Source organism: Megalobrama amblycephala, linkage group LG17 (assembly GCF_018812025.1).
Source record: "Megalobrama amblycephala isolate DHTTF-2021 linkage group LG17, ASM1881202v1, whole genome shotgun sequence".
NCBI classification, from domain to species: domain Eukaryota; kingdom Metazoa; phylum Chordata; class Actinopteri; order Cypriniformes; family Xenocyprididae; genus Megalobrama; species Megalobrama amblycephala.
Window position 1 is genome coordinate 32,378,258 of NC_063060.1, and position 14,738 is coordinate 32,392,995.

General features: G+C 36.5%; 1 protein-coding gene across 2 annotated transcripts in view; it reads left to right on the forward strand.

Annotated features, from left to right (window-relative positions):
• Positions 1–4,761, forward strand: part of efna2a (ephrin-A2a) — a 75,692-nt gene extending 70,931 nt beyond the window's left edge. The window contains exons 3-4 of one of the 2 annotated variants that reach the window (XM_048163893.1): positions 431–496; positions 3,364–4,761. In XM_048163893.1, the coding sequence (XP_048019850.1) occupies positions 431–496; positions 3,364–3,482 (185 nt within the window). In that variant the 3' untranslated portion in view covers positions 3,483–4,761. The remainder of the gene's footprint in view (positions 1–430; positions 497–3,363) is intronic. The other variant, XM_048163894.1, reaches the window with a different exon arrangement.
• The last annotated feature ends 9,977 nt before the right edge of the window (positions 4,762–14,738 follow it).

Below are 14,738 nucleotides of genomic sequence, written 5' to 3' on the forward strand. Positions count from 1 at the left end.
TGAATGAAGTAATCTGTCAGAAAGCTTGTGTCTGGGGAGCAGAGATGAACGGTGTTGCTGATGTTCTGGTGGAGCCGATCTGATGGTAGACTGCTGGCTGACTCAATAGTGATTCTTTGCTCTCAGGTCACTGAGTGCTATGTGGGGTAATTTGCTATGGGAACACTGTGTGTCGCAGGCCATTGTATGTAACGACACCAAGCTGGTGAAGGTCATAGCAATTTCCCAGAATTGAAGAAAATCTCAGACTTTGTTCTTGATTTGGTTGTCAAGGGGTCAAAATCACTCTCAGGCTTGAGAGACATTCACAAGTATCACCTCACAACAGCAGGAGGATCTTAAAACAGTTTGATTCATTATCTTGCCAAATGATTCTGTTTGTCACAAGCACATTTAGCTCATTATTTCTCTCCTACTTTCTTTTTAACAGCCTCTCCTCATCCTAACCACGCTGGCAAGCCGTGTTTAAAGTTGAAGGTGTATGTGAAGCCTACAAGTAAGTCATGCTTTAACTGTTTCGCCCTGTCGGCGTAGAAATAATATCCCCTCATGTCTACAGGCCAGCCTTCTGTTAGGCATAACAGGAATGCAAATAAGCAGTGTTTGATACATTTTCCAGGAACATTTTGTTAATGAGATGTCATATTTATTTTCAAGCTGCAAGAATGTGTTCAAATGCAGTCTGCATCCATCCAAAGAGCAGCTAAGGTCTAATTGGAACGATTTGAACTATTATGGATTTTTTGTCCTAAGGATTTTACCTTCATCACTCACCAATGGAAACTTAAAGGGATAGTTCTCCCAAAAATGAAAATTCAGTCATTTACAGATGATGTATGACTTTCTTTTTTTCTGTGGAACTTATAGTAAAAGAAGATATTTTGAGACATGTCTCAGTTCTCCACCCCCCCATACGATGCAAGTCATTGGTCACCACAACCAGTCTAGTTACCAACATTATTTAAAATATCTTATTTAGTGTTATGCATAAGAAAGAAAGTCATACTATACCATGTATTGTTGGCAAATGCACGTCTGATATTGATATTACATTCATAGTTGAACCTTTCTTGTTTTCCCTTTTTAAAAATAACTAATCAAAATAACATTTCTACCTGACTATAGTATATATTATAACTCTATTGTGAGATTACAGTATACTGTATAATTGTTTTGTGGCTAAAAGTTTTATTTGGTAAGAAGGAAAGCAAATAAAGTACGATGGAAACACATTTATTAAATTCTTAGATATGCATAGAAAAAGACTAGACAAGAATAATTGGCTGAATAAATCACTCAAAAAAGAAAAGGAAACAGTGAGTGTTTTTCCATTTTTGTGTGTGTGTGCCAATTTTCCCAGATATGAGTTTTGTTCTTTTGAACACAAGATAAAAATGCTGCCTTATTCACAAATCATTTTTATGAAATTCAAAATTTGCAGCTTGCATCAAAACATACACTGCAGATTAAAGGTTTGAGATCAGTAAAAAAATAATTAAATTATGAATTAGAAATTAATACTTTTCTCTGCAAGGACACATTAAATTAATCAAAAGTAAAGACTTTTACATTGTTTAAAAAAAAAATCTATTTCAAATAAATGCTGTTCTTTTGAACTCTCTATTCATCAAAGAATCCTGAAACATTGATAATAATCAGAAATGTTTCTTGAGCATCAAATCAGCATATTAGAATGATTTCTGAAGGATCATGCAACACTAAAGACTGGAATAATGATGCTGAAAATTCAGCTTTGTCATCACAGGAATAAATTACTTTTTAAAATATATTAAAATAGAAAACATGTATTTTAAAATTGTAATAATATTTCACAATACTAGTGTTTTTGCTGTATTTTCAATCAATAATGCAGCCTTGGTGAGCATAAGAGACTTCTTTTAGAAACGTTTGAAAAAAATCGTATCAATCCCAAACTTTTGAATTGTATTCCAGGGCTGCGTTCCACTTCGCTTTTAGACACACACTCGCGTACTTTCCTAAGTACTTCCCCTCGGGGGAATCCCTGCCGCCATTTTGAAGTGCGTTCCACTTAATGAAGTGGACGAGTGAAGCTTATATATCGGGCACTCATGCAACTTAAGCAATAACGAATGAAACGCAGACCGGGTGTCCAAACTCGTTCCTGCCTCAACACACCTACCTGGAAGTTTCTAGTATACCTAGTAAGACCTTAAATGGTTAGTTCACCCAAAAATGAAAAATCTAACCCTCATGTCGTTCCACACCCATAAGACCTTCGTTCATTTTCAGAACACAAATTAAGTTATTTTTCATACAATCCGATGGCTCAGTGAGGCCTGCATTGCCAGCAAAACAATTAACACTTTCAGTGTCCAGAAAGCCACTAAAGATGTATTTAAAACAGTTCATGTGACTACAGTGGTTCAACCTTAATGTTATCAAGTGACGAGAATACTTTTTGTGCGCCAAAAAAACAAAATAACTTTATTCAACAATATCTAGTGATGGACGATTTCAGAACACTGCTTCTTGAAGCAGTCAGTGGTTCGGAGCGCGTATCAAACTGCCAAAGTCACGCCCCCCAGTGGTGAACCATTGAAATTTCGAAACACTTATGACATAACGAAGCCTCATGTACTGAAATCTCATGACTTTGGCAGTTTGATATGCGATCTGAATTTTTGAATCGAAACAAAAGATTCGTAAATCTTCGAAGCTTCATGAAGCAGTGTTTTGAAATCGTCCATCACTACATATTGTCGAATAAAGTTGTTATTTTGTTTTTTTGGCACACAAAAAGTATTCTCGTCTCTTTATAATATTACGGTTGAACCACTATAGTCACATGAACTGTTTTAAATACATCTTTAGTAGCTTTCTGGGCATTAAAAGCGTTAATTGTCTTGCTGGCAATGAAGGCCTCACTGAGCCATCGGATTTGATCAAAAACGTCTTGCGTTCCGAAGATTAACAAAGGTCTTACGGGTGTGGAACGACATGAGGGTGAGCAATTAATGACACAATTTTAATTTTTGGGAGAACTAACCCTTTAATTAGCTGGTTCAGGTGTGTTTAATTGAGGTTGGAGCGGAACTCTACCAGACAGTGGCCCTCTAGGAGCAGCATTGGACACCCCTGGTTTAGAACAACAGCGTTCAAGCTCCAATTGGAAATCCAGTGTTTATTTTAAATTCAATGGCACAGATATGTCAGGTTCGTGTAATCTATGAAAACTGTGCGCGAAATGTGAACCAGATCCTCCGCCTCAGTAATTAAACTCTAATTAGGTCAGTGCTGTGGGCCCCTGCTGCTTTGAGTAAAGGTATGCATTTCCTAGCGCTTCCTCTCCGTGTGCTGTCTCCCTGTGTTTGTGTGTTTCAGATGGTTCGGGCTACGAGTCTCCAGAGCCCTTCCTGACTGATCAGAGCCAGCGCTGCAGGGCAGACGGCCCGTGCCTAGCTGTGCTGCTGCTGCTGGCCTTTCTGCTGGGCCGCATTTAAGAAGCTCCGCCGCTGCCCAGACTGCCTACCGCTCTCCCTCCATCCATACTCCCTCAGGGAAGCCCTCTCATCCAGCCCCCCGGTTCACAGGCTAATGCGCAGTCATCCTCTTTTTTTATCGAACGAGCTCCTCGCAGCTGATCCGAGGACAGAGACGTTCACCCTGCTTAGCGGCTGATGTAAAGCAGTTGTGAGACTTAAACACCTGGAGTCTGTCGTGGAATGTGACCTTTTATATATGCTGTCATGTAATCGAGGCTTGTATTCATGTGCCATTTTGTCACATTTCAGGGCGTTGCGGTTTACAAAAGATTTCAAACACTTATTTGATTAGCTATAATACCCCCCACATCGTCTTTATTCCATCCTCAGCCCCTGTCTACCCAGAAATAAAGGGATTTTTCTCCCTAATAACAAATGACACCAAAGGACTCTCTTCAGAGTTTTAGTTTTATTTTCCTTTTGAAGGGAGAGAAGAAATGTGTTTTGTGGTAGCCAGCAGCTAGGGACTTAGTGTTAGACATTCACATGCATGTGAAACACTGTGAAACAGAAACTGATCTTCTTACAATAGTAACGATATATTTTTATTAGCAAAAACGAAACAAAAGTAGACCTTCTAGCCACTCTTCTAGTGTACGGCTCAGCTGGTGGAGTTTGGATGAGACGCAGCCAAATGTCAGTGCTCACTGCTGGCCTTCGCCTCAAAACTACGTGTCTGCTGGTGGGACAAGGACACTGAATCTCCGAGATGAGAATAATTGCTTTGGTGCAAACCCAAATGCCGCTTAATAATAAAACTCTGCATTGGTTTTTCTTTCCAGCTCCGTGGGACAAACAAGCAATGAAACGCAGTGTGTGTGTTTCAAAAAATGATCTGTGAGGATCAGGGACTAGCCACTTTTAATTCACCGACGCACGCACTGCGGGCATGGACGAAAAGGAAATGGATTTTTTGTATTCTATTTCATGTTATTTTTGTAGCATTTAAAAGCAACATTAATTATTCATGTGATACGAGGAACGGTTTTAGCGTCTTGAGTGCCGATACTGTGTGTGAGTCAGCAGTCGGACGTATTCAGATGGGCCCACTCTCTCACTCTTACTGTTGTTATTGTGATCTTGTCAAACTGTATTCAGTATTTAAAGAGACAGAAAGCATTTCTTTCCATCTGATTTGATTGTGTCCTCTTTTTCATGTGACGTTTTGTACAGCCAACATGTTCTGTCGAACTGAAGAAACATGCAGAAATGAAAAATAAAGCATTTTTGTCTACGAGATGCACAAGATGCATTGTCTGAAGTTGACAGTTGACATTTTGAGATGTTATATGAAATATTTTAGAATGGGATGATCTCTGCAGACATTGATGCTTAAGGAGCTAAAAGGTCTTTTTGATATTTTTTCTCCTCCCAAAACTGAATGGTGACAAAAACCAAGACAGCACTTACATAAAAACTTATTTTTTTGACTTTACACTGCTACATTTTCCTGATCCGTAAAGCTCAATGTGTAAATTATCTAAAGGTTGATTTTTAAGTAACTTTTATGCAACTAAATTGTGCAACATTATAGAAATGTATGTATACTTACAAGAATACTTGATATTACGACTTATATTTTGAGATTTAAAAAAAAAAAAAAAACTTTCGACATCCTGTGTATGATTAAATCAGCAAATTATCAATATCCCCCTTGTAATAAACTAATGCATTTATTCAACACAGATGCATTTAATCAATCAGTGACAGACATTAATAATGTTACAAAAGATTTCTGTCACACTTTAGATTAGGATCAAATTCTCACTATTAAAGGATTAGTTCACTTTCAAATGAAAATTAGCCCAAGCTTTACTCACCCTCAAGCCGTCCTAGGTGTATATGACTTTCTTCTTTCTGATGATCACAATCAAAGATATTTTAATAAATATCCTGACACATCTGAGCTTTATAGTGGCAGTGAACAGGGGTCCATCCACATCCATCCATCCATCATAAACATACTCCACATGGATCCGGGGGGTTAATAAAGGCCTTCTGAAGTTAAGTTTTTTCCGTAAGTTGAATAGGTAAGGCGTAGGACGTAGCGTAAGCGTTTCAAACTGCGAGAGTTTCACACTTTCTTCGTAAGTTGAATACACTCTTAGCCCGGATTTTATATTTACTTAAAAATATAATTACAATATACTTAAAATATTTAAGTTTGGTTGCATTACTTATAAAATATAAGTATATTCTACTAATTTGTGGGTGTATTTGAATGTGTTAATAAATGTAAGTTAAATGCACTTAAATTATGAAGTTTTTCTCCTGACCGCGACTCCTACACACTGGTTTACGGCAGGTAATGACGCCATTTTGTCGTGGTGTGTGTGAATTCAAGGAGCTGTTGATGAGCAGTTGGAACATTTGTTTTGGCTGTTCTACAGACATTTTTTCCAAACATTTACCTTTTTATAGTTTTTCACCAAAGGAGAAAATCACAATTTTTAAGTTACCATCATCGAGGTCAGGGTTTGTTTTAGTTGAGCTCTTGACCCTTGACTTTTTAATATTAGATTTTGTTTGGGCAGTTTTAACTACATTAAAACCAACCAACCAGACAAGCAAAGTTAAAAGATGATCAGGTGGTGTTGATTATGTTTTCACATAATCATTATTTGATCTGAATCACTGAACTCATTTAGAGCCCAAATTGATTACAGCAGCACTGTGATTCTACAGTGATATATCAGCTTTTACAATACAATTAGAAGTTGTTAGAAGAATTAGAAGATCAGCTTTTACAATACAATTTTTTGTGTCCTTATCACAAAAAAAAAAAAAAACATATTTTAGGCACACACAGACATCAAGAATCAGTGTATGAATCTCAACAATGGTGACAAGCAACATATTCTGATAAACAGATCAACTCTGAACATTAGAAAACAAGCTACTAAAAAGTCAGAAAAACAGCAAAATTTAAATAGTGAGAATAAAGAAAATTACTAAGACAATTCAGCTCATAATTTATTCATGCAGCAATCATGATGGGAGGCATGGATGAATTTTGATTGGTGGCAAGTTAACTTGCTTAGTACATTGAACTTAAATAAACTAGGTGTAATAACTACAAAGTAATTAATATTACAAAACATTTTAAGGTAAATGAACTCGAATTATTAAGTTAACATTACTTAATTTTAAGGGCAATCAGTTTCCTCAAATTTTTTAAGTAAATTCAACTTATCCGGGCTAACAGTGTACGGAAGCCAGTCTGGCGGAAGCTAGATATTTTACTTAATAAAATTTTACTTTTTTTTTTTTTTTTTTTTACACAAATACATCTCTTTGCTTCAGAAGGCCTTTATTAACCTCTCTGGAGCCGTGTGGAGTTTGTTTATGATGGATGGATGTGAATGGAGGCACTTTCTTCAGCTCATATAGTACTCTGCCATTATAAAGCACGGATGCGTCAGGATATTTATTAATATATCTCTGATTGTGTTCACCAGAAAGAAGAAAGTCATATACACATAGGATGGCTTGAGGGTGAGTAAAGCTTGGGCTAATTTTCATTTGAAAGTGAACTAATCCTTTAACTAACTGTTAACTATGACTTTTGCCTCAATAAACTAATTGCTGCTTATTAATTTTAAGGAAGTTGTTAAGTTTAGGTATTGGGTAGGATTACGGGATGTAGAATATGGTCATGCAGAATAAGGCATTAATATCTGCTTTATAAGTACTAATAAACAGCCAATATCCTAGTAATATGCATGCTAATAAGAATTGGAGCCTAAACTAAAGTGTTACCAAGATTTCTATCTCAAATAAAAGCTGTTCTTATTATTATTCAAAGTTTCCACAAAATAGAAAGCAGCTGTTTTCAACATTGATAATAAGAAATGCATCAAATCAGCATATTAGAGTGATTTCTGAAGGATCATGTGGTGCTGAAGACTGGAGTAATGATGCTGAAAATTACATTTTAAAGCAGAATACTTGATAGAAAAAAGAAATAACAATAAGAGATACATCAAATAAATGCAGTCTTGGTAAGAATAAGAGACTAATTACAAAAACATTAAAATATATTACCAAACCCCGAGCTTTTTGAACAGTAAGGAATAATGTGCTAAAAGCAAAATAATATCAGGTTTTATGAAATACTTGAGGTTGAAAGTAAATAAAACACAAACTTAGTAGCCTACATAGTTTAAAAAATATTGCTATATCCAAAAAACAAATTTTGTCATATCACAATTATTGCCCCTATATTTACACTATATCGTTATAATATAGTGCCCATGTAGCTTAATTTACCTTTTAAATAAAACAAACTCCTTTTGCCATTTTTTCACACAGATTGTTGCTTCATCAATATTCAATAAAATTTTTTTTATTTTAAGGTTTTTATTATTATTGTTGTTGTTGTCATACTCTTTTAAAAAAAAACGTTCCTTAAGGGAAGCTTTTAGCCCTGCTGTACCCTCCGCATTTTGGATTATTTTGTCCAATGCCCTGAAAGACCAGCCTCACAGAATCTCTTACTTAAACCATGCAAAATGTGATGAAACATGTTTAATACTTTAGCAGCAGTTATTCAGCTTATTTTTACACAGACATTGAAGATATGATTGCTTTGACGCTGCGTTTTCGGATGCGGGACGGCTGGAATGAGTCATGGTCATACATGACTTGACATTCAGGCGGGTGTCTGCTGATACCGGCTCTAGGCTTTGGCCTGGATGCTCATCCAACTATTAGGTGAGGGATCAGTAGCCTGGCTGGGCTCAGAAAAGTGAATGTCCTATCTGAATATTTTATGCAATGTAGACTATGATAAAAAATACATGCGCTAGAAAAGCATCAGATCTGCAGACTTGGAGATGGTACTGCAGATGCAAACCAAACCTCCAGTTAGAGGCACTGAACTTATTAAAATGGCTAGTATAAATGGTGAGTAAAAGATTTAGGCCTTACATCTTCGGTCTGTCACAGCATGATGCGCCTTATGCTGTCATTTGTAATTATAATTTTACAAAATTTTAATGAAATGTTAGACTCGATATAAGAAACACAGCATGTGTTTTTACATGCTGATTTCCCCATGAAAAATAGACGTTTGCTGCCCCCTTGTGAATGAGACCTTCAACCTTTGGTCTGTTGAGTGTTTTCTCAATATTTGCATTGTCAAAGGTGATTCGTGCCATATATAAGTCTAATATCTCACAGAACTTTACTTTTGAATCATATTTCAAATATTCACCCAAAAATGTAAGTTCTGTCATCATTTACTCACCCTCATCATGTCTTTCCAAACCTGTATGCGTTTCTTTCTTCTGGTGAACACAAAAGAAGTTTTTTTGAAGAATGTTTATACCAAATTACTTCCATTGTAATTCGTGTCCATAAAATGGAAGTCAATCTCTGTATCTCTGCGGCACATACAGCCTCCAACAGTTCCCTGAGGTAAACCTGAGGTACAACACAAACACACACGTCTCAGGGCTCCTGAACAGTCATTACATGTTGAATCAGACATGAGCTCTCTGAAAGCGAGAAAAGCGAACACATCGACAGTGGAACATCTACAGAGAGCACACTTCAAAAACCATTATGAAATGAAAAGGTTTGTGAATAAGCGGGAAATTCTGTGCAGAGATCACAGGAGATCGATGTTTTTGATCAACAAAGAAATACAAGAGCTTCAAAAGACCTTGATGGACATAAAACTGATAAGCGGATATTGTCACGAAGCCTACGGTGCTCATCTGAGATCAGTGAGTATTGCTTTTTCAACTTGTAAAGAAACCAAGAAAGAAAACACATGTGATAATATTGACTTTAATGCTGAAAGCGGTGACTCAGTGAAGTCCAAACGCATGTTTAGCCAGAAGCATGATGGTTTGGGTGATGAATCCTCTGGTGATTGTGAGAAGGATCTGTCAGAAGTCAAACAGCATTCACTGACTCTACAAACGTATAAAAAATGCAGCACTAATAATTACATTTCACCACATAAGGATTGCTTAAAAGCCTCGTCTCATTTTGAGATACCCTCAAGGGAATGCAATGAAAAAGATGAGGATAAAAGTGATGGATATCCTCATAAGACTTTGCCCAAGAGCCCTTCATATATCGCAAAGACAGATCTGAAGAGCAGTTCCTCGACTCCTAGACATTTCACCCTTCACAGAAGAGCAAAACAAGTGCATCAAAGACGACAAAAAGTCACTCTTCATAAGAGTCCTGCTCCAGGAATGAGGAACCCTGCACATGAACAGGATTGTTGTTATTATATGAGTATACAGGAGCAAGACCAAGACAGCAAGACATTGTCAAGATACTTACAAAGTAAAGATGGAATGGACAACAGCAGAGGTCACATATCAAAAGCAGCCATAAAGCACAGCCTCGATCTGCTCATCAAAGAATACAGTCGTTCTCAAAATGCTGATATAGTGAGCGACAATAAGCAGAGGGGTTTGCAGGAAAAGGTGTCTAACTTTGTGTCAGAGCTTCAGATGTGACGTGTGACATTCGGTTTTCTGTTTGTACTTTAAATACGACATAATTTCAAATATTACACAGAGGATTCTCAGAACTAGCACATAAAGACCCACATAACACATGTCAGATGACAAGATAACCAACCTCCAATCCGTTCTTTGTTTCATGAATTTTATAAGCAATTGATTGGTAAAGCTTTCCACAATATTATATGAAATTCATCATCCTCTGAGGGATTCAATTCCTTTCTATCTGATTCACAGTTCATGCACGGCTAGACATAATGCCCTACATTCACTTCATCAATAGAGGCATCAGTATCATTCTGCAATGTTTCCAGGCTTGAAAAAAGAAGCACGGACATTGAAAAGATGTACTTGTTGTGTCTGCCAGAGAGAGGCTGTTGCTAATGGGATGTCTTTCCATGTGGCTTGCTTTTCTTATTTTGTGAATGTCTTATTTTAAGAATGTGAACATTTGAACACAAGTGCAGAGCTGTTTTTCTAGTGAATGAACAAAATGGTTCAAACAAAAGACCGTGTTTGAAGATAACGTAGACAAAGCTAATGTACTGATTTCACCTTGTCTTATTAATTTATCATAATCATGTAAATCTCATATTCATATGAAGCAAGCCAAACATTTACAGGTGAGTAAACATTAGCTACGAATTACCGCCAGTGCAAACTTATTTCAATAGAGAAACCAAACAGATGAAATCTTGGCTAATGCATTTTTAAGCACATCTTTGTATCCCTGTCACATAAACCAGTGGTTCTAAACCTTTTTGTTTGAAGGGGCTCCTGTCTAAGCTGATTTGTACCTCAGGTACTTTATTGTAATAAAAAAGGGCTGTCAAAATAACGCGTTAATTTCGATCAATTAATCTGAGAAAAAATAACGCGTTAAAAAAAATAATGCGCACGAGCTCTCTGTCTTTAAAGTAAGCACAGTCTTTGCACTCTCTCTACCTCACACATAATAATCTAAATCAACTGACACGATGCTAAAAGCTAAAAGACCGAATCGTTTCACGAGGCGCATTCGGAAAATGTTTTTCCTGAATAACCGCTGGGTGTGAATAGTGCTCAAAAGAACGTCACCTCATCTTCTCTGACAGGCGCCCTGCACGTGCAGCTGACATAAACCACACTTTCAGTAAACAAAAAGAAAATCCTATCCAGTGGTGAAGTGTTTTCTGTATTGACAAATCTTTTGTGATGTCCTAATAACAGTCGCGATTCGCACGCAACGCGTCATCATCCGCTAATGTCCAATTCGCGACCTAATGACTCATTTGAACAGATTCATTTTAATGAATCATGATAACAACTGATCTGTCCACACGGTCTGTAACGAATCATTTACTCGAACAACTCTGAAATGAGAACATAAGTGTGCTTACCCCATTTAGCAAGAGTGGTTAGTAAAATTAGCCTTAATAATCCACAGTATTTTCAGGTTATTTAAATGACAATGTGTAGTAAATTAGGCCTACCTATAAAATCAGTTAGTTTAGACTGGAGTGAGGTGAAACCAGAACAAAGCAAGTTGTTGTTAGCTAGGTGCATTCAATTGTATATGGTAGAAAATTATATTATTAGTTAATATAACTTCTAAATGCTACTTTTTAATACTTTTCAGGTTTAGCAAAAAAGCATCTTCTCTTACAAAGCTATAAAATCACTTTTTTTTTTTTTTTCCAAAGAGGGCAAGAAAGAATTACAGTGAGAGCGACGGGTACTTTATTGTACTTTATTGTTGTTTATCGGGCTCGCAGATCACGTGGGTAAGGCACTTTTTACTGTTTGTGTGGATGACTATGTCTGTCACCACCGAAGACCATTTTTGACCCAGGAAAAACCCTGCATTGATTCATTTGAATTGAAATATTTAATACTTTCACAACAAAAATTATGTATGTGATTAATTTAGATTAATTAATCACAGAGTATGTAATTAATTAGATTAAAATATTTAATCGATTGACAGCCCTAAATAAAAATAAACTCAAAAATATAATGTCAGTTTAATGTAATCTTTATTTTTAGTGTTCTCAAAAATGAAAATTCTGTCATTAATTACTCACTCTCATGTCACCCGTTAGAATTTCGTTTATCGTCAGAACACAGATATTTTTCATAAAATCTGATGGCACAGTGAGGCCTGCAGATGCCCAGAAAGCTACTAAAGACATATTTAAAACAGTTCGTGTGACTACAGTGGTTCAACCTTAATGTTATGAAGCAACGAGAATACTTTTTGTGTGCCAAAAAAAAAAAAAAAAAAAAACTTTATTCAACAATATCTCGTGATTTCAAAACACTGCTTCATGGAGCTTTGAAGCTTTACGAATCTTTTGTTTTGAATCAGTGGTTCAGAGCGTGAAAGTCGCGTGATTTCAGTAAAAGAGGCTTCGTTACGTCATAAGTGTTTCGAAATTTCAATGGTTCACCACTGGGGGGCGTGACTTTGGCAGTTTGATACTCGCTCTGAACCACTGATTCGAAACAAAAGATTCGTTAAGCTTCGAAGCTTCATGAAGCAGTGTTTTTCGTTATTTGTGTTTTTTGGTGCACAAAAAGTATTCTCATCATTTCATAACATTAAGGTTGAACCACTGTAGTCACATGAACTGTTTTAAATATGTTTTTAGTAACTTTCTGGGCATTAAAAATGTTAATTGTCTTGCAGGCAATGGAGGCCTCACTGAGCCATTGGATTTCAACAAAAATATCTTAATTTGTGTTCCAAAGATGAACGAAGGTCTTATGGGTGTGGAACGACATGAGGGTGAGTAATTAATGACAGAATTTTCATTTTTGGGTGAACTAACCCTTTAACATTTGCTAACCAAATAAAGTGCATTTCTAGAAAATATCAGTAAATAGGCTACAGCAACACAATTGCAGCAGACAATTGTACATAATAAAGTGCATGAATGTACTTAAGCAAATGAGAAATTGCTTTTATGATGTGCACAAGTGGTATAGGTGATGTTGAGATTGAACAAGCAGATGCGAGAATTTCAGTTGTGATCTGTGAAATGTATCAAAGCAAATGAGGAAAAACTGTGATAAAACTGTGAAAAAACTGTGAGAAAAAAAAAAAAAAAGCCTTATTGTGGCCCCCTAAAAGTGTGCTGAAGCCCCCTAGTGGGAGAATCACTATTCCAAACCTTTAATCTAATGCCTTATGAGCAAATGCTTAAAATAGTTTTGCTGACAAATGTATATTGTGCCCATGTATGAATTTCTTTACAAAATAAAAATGTTAATCGCACATTTTCAATGAGTTGAACTGACTAGTGAAGGTATAAAGCAACCAAAACATGCCAAATATTTGACATGTAGTGTAGTAGTCCAATAAATACCCAGTTTTTGTTACTTGCAAAATACTTTTTGCCCAAAAGAACAAAAATTACTTACAAAATGACCTGTTTTTGCCTGAAATAAAATGATTACATTTAAAAAGGTTCATGATGTTTTTGATGTTATGATTTCTTAGTGTTAACTAATCATCATGTCTTTATTAAACTAACAGAGGCAGTAGATGTGTGAGGGGATCTAACAACAACATGAGTGCCAGGAGACAGTGGTGACATGTGGCACATCTCTCACACTCTGAACAGGTTGTAATGAGAGCCAATGGGGATTCAGCGTAGCCTAACAACCCTTGTGTTTGTTTCTGCAAATCAGTCAGGGGTCTGTAGATTGCTGCGCTCTTGATGATTTCACACTCTGAATTGATTGCCTCTTCACTTTTCCAACTACGTGCTCATATACTTGAAAGCTTTACAGATTTTTTTTTTTTTTTTTGACTAATAGCAGATATGAATACAAATTTAAAAGCACTGTGTGAAAAGCTTATTTTGAACTGAATTTTAGTAAACACAACATCATAAGATAATCGGTGACATTCAAAGCTTGATTGACTAAAACTGGTAGTCAATACAGTTTAATAGTTTTATAAATGATACACATTTCTAACCTACAGTATGCAAAGAAATGCACAAGTACTACTGAGGAAGATCATGTAACAGCAGGCCACTGAAATCTCATTACAATCAGTGTCAGAAGCCATAGGGGTGATGAGCATCAACAGATTAACACCTGACAATGAATTATCCACTAATGAAGCAAAAATCACTTGAGTTTTTGATATTAACATCACATTCATATTCCACGTAGAAGGCGACGTTCTCAGGACCTTGCGCAACGTTCCTTAAACTAAAAGTTCTCTAAAGTGACGAAAATTCCGAACCTTTACAGAACATTCGGGACGTTCCTAAAACGTTCTCTTTTGGTAATGAAAGTGCTGCAGTTCAAGTTTCCTCATATGAGTTTAGGGGGACGTTCTATTTTGCTCATTTTATGGTCGCGCGAGAACGTTACAAAGAGCACATTTGGGAAGTTAACAGAACGTTCTATAGTAATAGTCCCCTAAACATTCCTAGAACGTCCTGAATGTTCCCTGAAGGTCCACCAAATAACATCCCCCAACCCTTAAAAGAAATCTACATTGTGACCGTCTCTGAACGTTCTGGGAACGTTACTAGGTGACAGGTTATCACCGCTAGAAATTTTACGTTCCCAGAACATTCGCAGAACATCCACTGGTGTTAAGGACGTTGTCTAGTAACGTTCCCAGAACGTTCAGAGACGGTCACGATGTGGAGTTCTTTTAAAGGTGCCCAAGAATGCTTTTTCACAAGATGTAATATAAGTCTAAGGTGTCTTTCAGCTCAAAATACCC